General features: G+C 38.8%; 1 protein-coding gene across 4 annotated transcripts in view; it reads left to right on the plus strand.

The window, feature by feature from the left end:
• ccdc15 (coiled-coil domain containing 15) overlaps window positions 1-12,871 on the plus strand; it is a 34,796-nt gene that overhangs the window by 21,227 nt on the left and 698 nt on the right. For 2 of the 4 annotated variants that reach the window (XM_032576536.1, XM_032576537.1), the window contains exons 8-10: window positions 3,499-3,720; window positions 9,743-9,891; window positions 9,969-10,587. In XM_032576536.1, coding sequence (XP_032432427.1) covers window positions 3,499-3,720; window positions 9,743-9,891; window positions 9,969-10,018 — 421 coding nt within the window. In that variant the 3' untranslated portion in view covers window positions 10,019-10,587. Of the gene's footprint in view, window positions 1-3,498; window positions 3,721-9,742; window positions 9,892-9,968; window positions 10,588-11,518; window positions 11,551-12,871 lie in introns of those variants that run through there. The other 2 variants (XM_032576539.1, XM_032576538.1) reach the window with 2 other exon arrangements.

The following is a 12,871-nucleotide window of genomic DNA, read 5'->3' on the forward strand; positions in this document are numbered from 1 at the left end:
CATCTAAGTAAATGAATGCCCCTGTAGTTCATAGTTACTCGAGAATCAGCAGATAGAGACTTTGGGGTTGGTTTAATTATACACTGCTCAAAAAAATAAAGGGAACACTCAAATAACACATCCTAGATCTGAATGAAAGAAATATTCTCATTGAATACTTTGTTCTGTACAAAGTTGAATGTGCTGACAACAAAATCACACAAAAATCATCAATGGAAATCAAATTTATTAACCAATGGAGGCCTGGATTTGGAGCCGCACACAAAATTAAAGTGAAATAACACTACACGCTGATCCAACTTTAATCTAATGTCCTTAAAACAAGTCAAAATGAGGCTCAGTATTGTGTGTGGCCTCCACGTGCCTGTATGACCTCCCTACAACGCCTGGGCATGCTCCTGATGAGGTGGCAGATGGTCTCCTGAGGGATCTCCTCCCAGACCTGGACTAAAGCATCCGCCAACTCCTGGACAGTCTGTGGTGTAACGTGACGGTGGTGGATGGAGCGAGACATGATGTCCCAGATGTGCTCAATCGGATTCAGGTCTGGGGATTGGGCTGGCCAGTCCATAGCTTCAATGCCTTCATCTTGCAGGAACTGCTGACACACTCCAGCCACATGAGGTCTAGCATTGTCCTGCATTAGGAGGAACCCAGGGCCAACCGCACCAGCATATGGTCTCACAAGGGGTCTGAGGATCTCATCTCGGTACCTAATGGCAGTCAGGCTACCTCTGGTGAGCAGATGGAGGGCTGTGCGGCCCTCCAAAGAAATGCCACCCCACACCATTACTGACCCACTGCCAAACCGGTCATGCTGAAGGATGTTGCAGGCAGCAGACCGCTCTCCACGGCGTCTCCAGACTCTGTCACGTCTGTCACATGTGCTCAGTGTGAACCTGCTTTCATCTGTGAAGAGCACAAGGCGCCAGTGGCGAATTTGCCAATCCTGGTGTTTTCTGGCAAATGCCAAGCGTCCTGCACGGTGTTGGGCTGTGAGCACAACCCCCATCTGTGGACGTCGGGGCCTCATACCATCCTCATGGAGTCGGTTTCTAACCGTTTGTGCAGACACATGCACATTTGTGGCCTGCTGGAGGTCATTTTGCAGGACTCTGGCAGTGCTCCTCCTGTTCCTTCTTGCACAAAGGCGGAGGTAGCGGTCCTGCTGCTGGGTTGTTGCCCTCCTACGGCCTCCTCCACGTCTCCTGGTGTACTGGCCTGTCTCCTGGTAGCGCCTCCAGCCTCTGGACACTACGCTGACAGACACAGCAAACCTTCTTGCCACAGCTCGCATTGATGTGCCATCCTGGATGAGCTGCACTACCTGAGCCACTTGTGTGGGTTGTGGAGTCCGTCTCATGCTACCACGAGTGTGAAAGCACCACCAACATTCAAAACTGACCAAAACATCAGCCAGACAGCATAGGTACTGAGAAGTGGTCTGTGGTCCCAACTGCAGAACCACTCCTTTATTGAGTGTGTCTTGCTAATTGCCAATAATTTCCACCTGTTGTCTATTCCATTTGCACAACAGCAGGTGAAATTGATTGTCAATCAGTGTTGCTTCCTAAGTGGACAGTTTGATTTCACAGAAGTTTGATTTACTTGGAGTTATATTGTGTTGTTTAAGTGTTCCCTTTATTTTTTTGAGCAGTGTAGATTTTTGCCAATCAGATGGAACCAAATCCTGTTGAAAACATGTGAAAAAAAGATTGAAGAAAATTTGAAATAAACCAGGTTGCTCTAAGACTTCATTTGACAGATTATCGTAACCCATAGCCTTCCCAAATTTTAACATATCAGTGGCCTTATGAAGTTAATTTTCTAAAACATAAGAGTCCAATTGAAGATTTGAGAAACTCCTTGGCATAAAACTTTCAATTAGATTTTTAATAGCTACTGTTCTTTCTAAATAAGAATAATCCCTTTTAGGAGAGACAAAACTATCAGAAAATAAATCCCCAAAAATAAATCTCCAGATTGCCACTTGTGCAAAACCTTGTCAATATCAAGACATGACCAATCCTCCTGAACCACTTCTAAGGGAATCTTTTTAGTTTTTCTGGGACCTAATTGATTCATCAAGTTCCAAAATTCCTTTCCTGTCTCACTACTCTCAAATAAAGGCCGCCTGAGCCAAAAAACCCTGGTAAAAAAGCGATCATTTATTAATTACCTTAATTATTTGAAGTAAACAAAATTATTTGAGTAAGACTGACTTAGATTTGTCATTTTAAACACACGTAATGAATTCATTTTTAAAATACGTAATAAATTGAGTTAAATAAACTTAATGAATTGAGTTGGATGATCATAATGTATTGAGATGGATAAACTTAGTAAATTGAGTTGGATAAACTTAATTTAATTTAATTACTTGTTACCAATTGAAGCAATTCATTTAAGTTGGTTCAACTAATTAGGCCCGAGCAGCAAAGCGCTGCGAAGGCCTATTGTACTGTATCTGTACTGTTTCTTCTTATTCTTACGATTCTGCCCCCCTCTTTGGGCGCCTTTTTGGGGGCTTTATCATATTCAAAAACTCACCAAAGTTGGCGGTCGCGACTAGGCAGTTTAAAAATTTTGAATTTTAAGGTCTTTGCAAAAATCGCAAAAAAAATGGCTCAACGGCGCCACCTAGCAATTTTCAAGAGACCCATTGCTATTCACTTACTTCGTCGTAGAGACTTGAAATTCGGTACAGTTGTAGAGCTCACTAAGACGCTCAGAATTTACAAGTAATGTCATAGTGCAAGTATCACAGGAAGTCGGCCATTTTGGATTGAAGGTCCAATTTTGATCCCATTTTGGCCGTTTACAGCCTTCGTATTTGATCGAACTCCTCCTAGTGATTTCGATTGATCGGCTTCAAACTCGGTCAGACAGATCATAAGGCATGGCCAATTAAAAGTTATCAAAACGGTGAGTTTTTGAGTATGTTGAAGGGGGGCTATCAGGGGTCAAAGTTCACCTACTCGCCATGAAACACGAAACTGTTATATATCCTGCACAGAAACACACAGAGATACCAAACTTTCAGTGATTGATCGCCATTGGGTGTCCTACGATATCCAATGGTCAAATGATGACATCAATTAGGCCACGCCCCCTGACAACAGGAAGTCTCATATTTTACTGTGAACGGTCGATAGCTTCTGCACCAAACTTTGCATGAGTGATCCTGGTGGGATGCCTGACCATCCTGTATCATCATATTATGATGTCATCTAAGCCCCGCCCCCTCAGAACAGGAAGTGTCATATTTTACTGTGAACGGTCGATAGCTTCTGCAGTGGCGAGCAGGCTGCGGCTCTGGAAACTGTGCGAGAGCTTCTGCGGTGGCTGGAACCCCCGCGGTGGCCAATAGGCCGGAGCAGCGCTGAGCTGCGAGGGTCGCACGAGGCTGCTCGCAGTTTTAATTTCTTTTTATAGTGCTTCACAGAAGGGAAAAAGAATTCTTGGTCAGATTTTTTATTTTTTATTTTGGTATTTAAGGATCAAAGCAGAGAAAGAAAAGCTTCGTCAGGACGAGGAGATGAAATTAGAGAGAGCTCGGACGCTTGTGGAGGCCAGGCAGAGGCTGGAGGAGCGAGAACGGCAGGTTCTGGAGCAGCTAGCACTGGAGGAGGAGGAAGAGAAGGAGAGAGCTCTGCAGCTGCTGAGGAGGAAAAGGGAGGAGAAGGAGAAGAACAATGACAAGTGGAAAGACTCTGCGAGGTAATCTAACTGATGTATGACCTACTGACTCATTCTGACTCTGATGAAGTTGTAGAAATATGTCAATCTGTGTAGCAGTGAGCATACTGTAGCTCAATTACTCAGAGATTAGTCAATTATCATTCTCGACTCTCTTAAACTCCCAGAGCCAAGCAAAGATCTCAAGAAAAATTGAGTTCTAGTTAAAATATAAAGGAGGTCCCTGATGTTCTGGACTGATTTTATTAGGAATGTTTCATATATGAACCTTTTGCTATAATGCTTATAAAATAAGTTAAGTTTACAAAAAAAATGTGTACTTATAAGAACACAATCTTTAATTTAGTAATTTATATGTGTGTGTGTGTGTGTGTATAGCATTTAAGATGAAAACACCTTTGTCTGTAAATATGTTTTATCCAAAATTCCTCTGGTGGCATAGTTTTAGCTTTACTTGGTTCAAATTCATTAAAGGATTTCCTTAGCACTGCATTTTAGGCAATACAAGTATTTTTTTTATTTGAAAAAGTAAATAAATACATGGTTTCCCCCAGAAAACTTGCTAAGCCCAGTGGTCAGGGCGCCGAGGCTGTCTACTGTGTTTTTGTATTAAAAGATGTTAAGTAGACAGGAATAGTAAATATTACTGTGTAATTTTATGCTACGGGAAAACATCGCCAGTGAAATGCTATTTAAACCCACAATCAATCAATCAATCAATCAAATTTTATTTGTATAGCACATTTCAGCAGCAAGGCATTTCAAAGTGCTTTACATCATTACAAACACAGAATCACAATGGAATATAGAATCAATCATTAAGTCAAGTTCCATCAATAAATTTGTAATTGATTACATTTCAAATACAATTCTAAACAGGTGGGTTTTCAGTTGAGATTTAAAAGAAGTCAGTGTTTCAGCTGTTTTACAGTTTTCTGGAAGTTTGTTCCAAATTTGTGGTGCATAGATGCTGAAAGCTGCTTCTCCTCGTTTGGTTCTGGTTCTGGGGATGCAGAGCAGACCAGAACCGGAAGACCTAAGAGGTCTGGAAGGTTGATACAATAAAAGCAGATCTTTAATGTCTTGTGGTGCTAAGCCGTTCAGTGATTTATAAACTAACAACAGTATTTTAAAGTCTATTCTTTGAGCTACAGGGAGCCAGTGTAGGGACTTTAAAACTGGTGTTATGTGCTCTATCTTCCTGGTTTTAGTGAGAACGCGAGCAGCAGCATTCTGGATCAGCTACAGCTGTTTGATTGATTTGTTGGACAGACCTGTGAAGACGCTGTTGCAATAATCAATACGACTGAAGATGAACGCATGGATGAATTTCTCTAGATCTTGCTGAGACATTAGTCCTTTATTCCTGGAAATGTTCTTCAGGTGATAGAAGGCCGACTTTGTAACTGTCTTTATGTGGCTCTGGAGGTTCAGGTCAGAGTCCATCACTACTCCCAGGTTTCGGGCCTGATCGCTGGTTTTCAGTTGTAATAACTGAAGCTGTGCATTGACTCTAGATCGTTCCTCTTTAGGTCCAAAAATAATAACTTCAGTTTTGTTTCTGTTCAGCTGGAGAAAGTTTTGGCACATCCACACATTTATCTGTTCTAAGCATCTGTTCAGTGATTGGATGGGTTCTGAGTCCCCTGGTGACATCGTAATGTAGAGCTGTGTGTCATCTGCATAGTTATGGTAGCTAATATTATTTCCTGTTATAACCTGAGCTAGTGGGAGCATATAAATATTGAATAAAAGGGGCCCTAGGATTGAACCTTGGTGTACCCCACATGTGACCTTTGACCTCTTTGATGAAAAGTTTTCAATTGAAACAAAGAAATCCCTGTTCTTTATGTAGGATTCAAACCAGTTAAGCACTGGACCGGAGAGTCCGACCCAACTCTCCAGTCGATTCAGTAATATGTCATGGTCAACAGTGTCAAAAGCTGCACTGAGGTCCAACAGAACCAGCACTGTGGTTCTGCCACAGTCCGTATTTATATGGATGTCATTGAACACTTTTACGAGGGCGGTCTCTGTGCTGTGGTGAGCACAAAAACCAGACTGGAAGGAGTCAAAGAGGTTGGTTATCGTTAGGAAGCTAGTTAATTGTTTACACACAGCTTTTTCAATAACTTTGCTGATGAATGGGAGGTTGGAGATCGGCCTGTAATTCTGCATTAGTGATTTGTCCAGATTGTTCTTTTTTATAAGTGGTTTGATTACTGCTGTTTTCAAAGCCTGGGGGAAAACGCCTGATGAGAGCGATGAGTTTACTATTTGGATCAGATCAGCAGCAATAACAGGCAGGACTTTCCTAAAGAAATGTGTGGGTAAAACATCCAGACAGCAGGCACTTGAGCTTAGTTGACTTTTAATTTCCTCTAGGGTTTTATAATTAAGTAGTTGAAATTGGGTCATTTTTTCTGTATTTGTTTTGTTTGGGCACAGCATTGGTACTGACTTTATAGTGGATGTACAGATTAATGCTCTGATTTTTTGAATTTTCTCTGAAAAGAAGCTGGAAAACTGGTTGCAGGCGGCAATACATTGGAATTCAGGCGGTAACGTCACAGGAGGGTTTGTGATTCTGTCAACTGTTGCAAATAAAGCTCGAGCATTGTTAATGTTTTTGTTTATGACATCTGCAAAGAAAGCCTCTCTTGCATGTTTTAGTGTTAAATGATAGTTACGTAGTCTTTCTTTATAGATGTCATAATAAACGTGGAGTTGAGTTTTACGCCATTTTCGTTCTGCCCTGCGGCAGAGTTGTCTTGCAGATCTAACTGTTTGTGTATTTCTCCATGGAGATTTCTTTTTGCCAGACACAACCTTCAATTTAATTGGGGGAATGGAATCAATAATATCTGAGACTTTAGACTGAAAATCATTTACCAACTTATCTACATCATTACAGCTTAAGGGTGAGGAAGAAGAGTAGATTTGATTAAAAGTTTCTGCTGTGTTTTCAGTGAGAGAACGTTTTGTGATGGTTGCTGTTTGTCCAAGTGAGTTAAAAGATAAAGAACTTTCAAAGATAACAGCGAAGTGATCCGACAGGGCGACATCAGTTACAGAGACATTGGAAATATTCACACCCTTACTGATAACCAGGTCCAGTGTGTGTCCTTGAGTGTGTGTTGCTTGTTTGACATGTTGTGTTAGACCGAAAGTCTCTAAAATATTAGCGAGCTTTTTTGCCCCTCTGTCTTGGGGATTGTCAACATGAATGTTGAAATCACCGACAATTAATAAACAATCATAATCAATACATATGAGAGATAGAAGTTCATTCAAGTCAGTAAAGAAATTTTCCACAAAAGTTGGAGTTTTGTATAGAGTTACAGTCAAAGTTCGTTTGTGGCCTTTAACCTCAATTCCAAGATACTCAAAAGAGGTGAAGTGACCCAAAGAGATTTTACTACAATTTATGGTATTCTTAAATACCACAACTAGTCTTAAAACAACAAATCAAAAAATACAATTAAAATGAATATCAATTATTTATACATTTGTTAAGTCAGAGGCTCCATACGGCCCCCCAAGGTTTCAGGGGCCCCATAAATGCTAATATTTTTACACAGACCACAGATATATAAATGTAACGTTTATTTATTGAGATTATCAATGCTGATAAATTTGATTTAATGGTTTCAGAATACATAAATTAAAATATTTTAAATTGTTTAACATTTAAATGTAAGATTTTAAGAAGCTGGCAAGTTTACTTTGGAAAAGTTCAAAGAACAATATTCATAGTTAGATTGTTTTGTTACCATAGCTGCAGTCTGATGCTATGAGTTTAATCTTTGAGTTTTAGGTCTGTTTGTTCACAAATACATTTTAGTAAACTGCAATTATAATTTATTGCTTTTTAGGTTTTCCAATTAAACTACAGTAGTCCCAGATTTCACTAAATCTAACACAGAAACTGTTAGAGGTGCTGATGTTTTTAGCAACAAAAGGGACCCCTAAGTCAAATTCTGTTCAAGGCCTCATACTGCCTTGGATGGCCCTGCATGATGAGTTAAATCCACTGCACTGCGCAGCGATGCATAGCAAACGAGAGATTTAATTCAAGGCTGCTAATGTGGCTTTAGTAGCTCTTCTATTTTGTGTCTGTTGAGTTTTTATTAAGGGCCACAGAAACTACCTTGGTTGCTCAAGTTTGTGGGACAAGTTTGTCAGATCTCCGCGAGCATTAACTCTGGCTGACTAAGTGAACAAAGCATTTGATATGGTTTGATGCATTGTGTAACTGAAAAAATAATATTAAAAAAAATATATATATATAAAAGTAGCGTGAAGCGTGACTACGAGTAAAGCGTGAAAACTCCTCACAGGGCTGCTCCTGCATGATGAGTGGTTAGTGGTGGTTCGTTAACCACTAACGCACCTGCCAACCGGGACCATACATAAACTTAACAGGGAAGACAGAGCCATACGCTGGGCAGCATGTTAAGATGTAAACCCCCACATAATTCTTTGTTCACAAAGATAAATCTTCTCACCACTCTGAAAGGGCGACTACAAGTTATTCCTGTGGTTCACATAGAGTTGCGCAACCAGAGCTAACACGATGGGTTTTAAACTCTTACTTTGATGTGGAGTTCATCAAAGAAAAATAATTCCATGCAGGGGGTTTATGCAAATATCCATACAGGTCAGCTTGTGTCCAGTTTGTGTGAAAGGAGGCGTGTGATCCGCACTGAGGTATACTTAAGAGATCAAGCAGTGAGGCAATGAGCAGAGGTGTCAGCTGTGAGATTGGTCCACTCTCCCAGCTTTAAATGCACAAACTATAAACTTATCTTTTAGGAATAAATTTGCTCCGCCAGTGAAACTCTCTGAGCAACAGAGACGCTTTCAATCTGGAATAAATTATAAAAATGTTTAAAAAATTTAATTATTATTTTTTTGATGATTAATTTTTCTAATAACAAAATCAAGCAACGCTTGGCCTCCTGGGGGGGCTAGCAAAGTATGACAGCTGCTAGGCTTATAATACACTGGGGAAACCCTGAAATGATTTATTTATTTTCATTTTTAATGTATTTCTAATATTGTGTAAAAAAGCTTAAGTGGTTAAATGAATGTGCCAATTTTTTTAAAATTCAATTATTCAATTGTCAGAATAATTGATAGATTAATCAATAATTAATAATAGTTCCATCCCCAATTGCTGAAATAATAGCATACACGGAGCAAAACTGTACAAAAACTATATACAGTGTGCATTAAAGGTAAAAGAAAAACATTGACTGTAAACATGTTGCGCCCAGGCCTGGATCACCCGATTCAAATTCTGTAAGAAAAAAATAATCATCTATTAAGCACCTTTTTCTATCCAATTAATCTGGGTTAATCCAAAAATCATCAACATATCAGCCCTACACTATGTTGATAAGTCAATCAGAAAGGGTTGTTGATGCATCCTTTGCTACAAATGATCAAGCGTTCACTAAAAAGATGCTGTTATTTCATTTAGGCAATAAAATGTCTATTTTCTTATTTAAAAAAGGAATTGAATCATTTGTTTATTTACATCTTTTTATGTATTTCTTTCTTCTTTTTTTTTCTCCATTTTTTTCTCCGAAGAGTTTTTGCGGCGCTAGTGGCTTGTATTTTTGCAACAGTAGGCAGACAGGAAGGAGGGTGAGGAGAGGGGGGAAGACGGGAAGACATGCGGCAAAGGTTGTCGGGACCGGGAGTCGAAGACTATGGCCTCCAAACGTGGGGCGTGCTAACCCCCTGCGCCACCACAGCACGCCCCCTTTTTATGTATTTCTAATGTATAAAAATACATAATAAAAAGTTGCCTTTTTTTATACAAATAATGGATTAATTGATAGAACAATCAATTAATTAATAACTAAAATAACTGTTAGTTGCAGCCATACAATCCTTTTTTTCAGATGCTTCAACATGAATGTTTAATCTTCTTCCGTTTTAATGTGCAAACAGCCAAATTGCTGCTTGCAGTTAACAGAAAGCAGCCTGTAAGCATTTCTGAGCTGAATAATAACCTGTACGTGACTCTCTGCAGGTTTGTCGAGGCTCTGAGAGCTCAGATGAAGGAGCGTTTGTCTCAGATGAAGCTGGAGCTTCCTACTCTCTGCTGCTGTGCCTCCTCTTTTTGGGATTCCCACCCCGACACTTGCGCCAACAACTGCATCTTCCACAACAACCCCAGAGGTACTAACAGCACCCCTTATACCTATGCACACATATGGCCTGTGAACTGCTGTCTGAAATGCTTCTCTCCTCCACAGCGTATGCTAAAGCTCTGCAGTTAGCACTGGTGAATTTGGACTTACAGTAATGGAAACTGCATTTTCTGAAGGAACTGGCGTCCTGCTCTCATTTTTTGTCAGATATTTAATTAGACTTTAAGTGGTTGCATCATTAGAAGACATGCTGTAGTACTTTTCACACATATTTTCTTTAGGGTGAATTTGGCTGCTTGTATTTTATGTCACCAAATTACCTGGCCAATTTAACATTCCCAGTGATTTTAATAGCACCCTGATTGGATTAATTATTATCCCCATTACTCTTTGTTAAGGTTCTAATCCAGCTCAAACGCAACTTTCTAACAATTTAAGCAATACTTTTCTGGATTAGGTATAATAAATATTTTTCTTTGTTTGCATTTTGTTAACATTTTTTCTTACTGTATTTATTGCAAACTATGAATTCTGTGTATATGTGAACATTGCACATGTAATTATTGACATAATTTTACAAAGTCAGTAACCAATCAGGAAATAAGTATCTGTTAAACTTGAATTTCACTCATTGTTGTCGGGTGGATTTTGCAAGAATTGACTTTCTGCTCTGCTGTTTTTTTAAAGAAGTATTAAAAAATAAAATCTCACGTTTCCCTCACTATCTATTAGTTTCTATGAGATTTCAGAATCGATACCACTCTGTCAGACAGGAATGTCCTGATATAGTCAGATTATATAGATATAGTCAGTTATAGTGTTTCTTTAAGGCTTTATATAGTGCCTTACAAATGGCTTTTTTCAGATCCTAAACATAAGTGTTTATTAAAGTTATAATGAAAAAGATAATTGATATTTTATGCTTATTTCTTTACCTCACTGTTTATAGCATTGTTTATTTCTCCATATTTCTATTATTATTATTATTATTATTATTATTATTATTATCATTAGAGGCTAATTTCTTCACTGACAATATATTTCATATTTGGCACCAACAAATACTCAATACACTGCCACAAAAAATGTAAACATTTTAGTAGAACAAACAACATTTGTACTTGGGTAAATATTGCTGTTTCACATCAACATGAATTGTAATTTAAGCACTTTTTGAAATAAATGAACAGCTTCTGATTTAATCAGCAACAATAATTTGAAGTTTTGATGCATTAACTTGTGCACTGAGTAAGCAGATGATAAAAAAATTTGGACTAAAACTCAATTTTAGCAAAGCCCTTCAAATGCAACAGTAAGAAATATCCATTCAGGTTATGAAAGCTACTGACTTTTTCAGTGTTTTACTATTTTATTTCAATAATTTGAATGTAGTTTGTGAATTATTTCAAATATGTCATCCACAGTTTTAGTTCCAAAAATTTCCAACAAAACTGGTTGGACGAGACAGGATCCAGGTGAAAACTTGAGAGTGATGTGTTATTAATATAATGAAACATGTTTTTCCTCTTCAATCTCAAAGTAATTACACCGTGCCAATACACACCAAATTAATCTGGCAGAATCTTACTGAGGACAAACAGCGGTTCAGTTCAAAATGTTTTACATATCTGTCCATTCCTGGTGCCTATCTCCAGGGGTCTACGGGTGAGAGGCGGGGTCACCCTGGACAGGTCGCCAGTCCATCGCAGGACAACACAGAGTCAGACACAGCAAACAGCCATGCATGCACACACTCACACCTAAGAAGAATTTAGAGAGACCCATCAACCTAATAGTCATGCTTTTGGGCTGTGGGAGGAAGCCGGAGTACCTGGAGAGAACCCACCATGCACAGGGAGAACATGCAAACTCCATGCAGAAAGACCCTTACCCTGGAATCTGCTGTAAGGCAACAGTGCTACCAACTGCGCCACTGTGCAGCCCTGGTTTACATGTAGTTTAATTTATCCCAATTAAAATCTCATTATTTCTTATAATATAATGGTCCAAATTGGATTGCAGAAGAATTAAAGTACCATGCTGTGGATCTGAGCATCAGACTGAGGAAGAAACTTGGCAGAAAATGTTTGCCTTTGCTCCCAACTAAGTACGGCAAGCCATTTACCATATAATGGCCAATTGAAACTGTCATTTCCTCAGTTCAGTTCTTGTCAAAACTAACTATTTTGCTCTCAGGAAATGGTTCTTACTATCCAATCATATCTTTTCTCATTCATACAATTTTGCTTTCAAAATAGTAACTATAGCCTAATTTAACTTTTTTATTTATTACAATTCTGTATTGCTCAAACCAAAAGAGCAATGAGTTTATGGTAATGGAGAGACATAACCATTTTTCTTTGCTGCAACCATGAATAGATTGTGTAAAATTGTTTCATATAATCATTTATTAATTAAAGTGCATAAGAAATGTGAAAGGAAAGTGGGCAGATTAAAAAGAAATTATGCAAAGGTAACAGCTTGAATAACCACTTTTTACAACCAAGGTGTGAGGAATGTTGATACAGATTCCTGAGTAACTTCTTTTGTTTCTTGAAGACTTATCTCTCTAACAAAATGGTTATTCACTTCTGATCATGCTTACAAGTTTTAAATAACAGTACAGTAATCCAAATGTGAGGACCATTAAGGTGACGAGTCACTGACTTAAACCCTCCATCCTGCCGGTTTGGGTCATTTTTACAGAATGGGGGTTAGTGAAAGTTAGTGAAGTTAGTAAAGTTAGTGAAAGCCTACACTGAACCTTGAATCAGATGACTACACTGGGTGCCATTTGTTTTAGCTAAGAACCAAAGAACTGTAGCTGCAATTTACACCATCTCTACCCTTAAGGTAATACCAGATTGGAGTATCAATTTCAGTTGCAACATTTAGTTGCAATTTGGCTTGAACAACTGGAAGTCATAGATCCATCTTTTCTTGCATTACTGATTCAGGCTGCTGGTGGTGAAATGGTGTGGAGAATACCTTTTAGTTCACTTTGTTCT

Source organism: Xiphophorus hellerii, chromosome 11 (genome assembly GCF_003331165.1).
Source record: "Xiphophorus hellerii strain 12219 chromosome 11, Xiphophorus_hellerii-4.1, whole genome shotgun sequence".
NCBI lineage: Eukaryota > Metazoa > Chordata > Actinopteri > Cyprinodontiformes > Poeciliidae > Xiphophorus > Xiphophorus hellerii.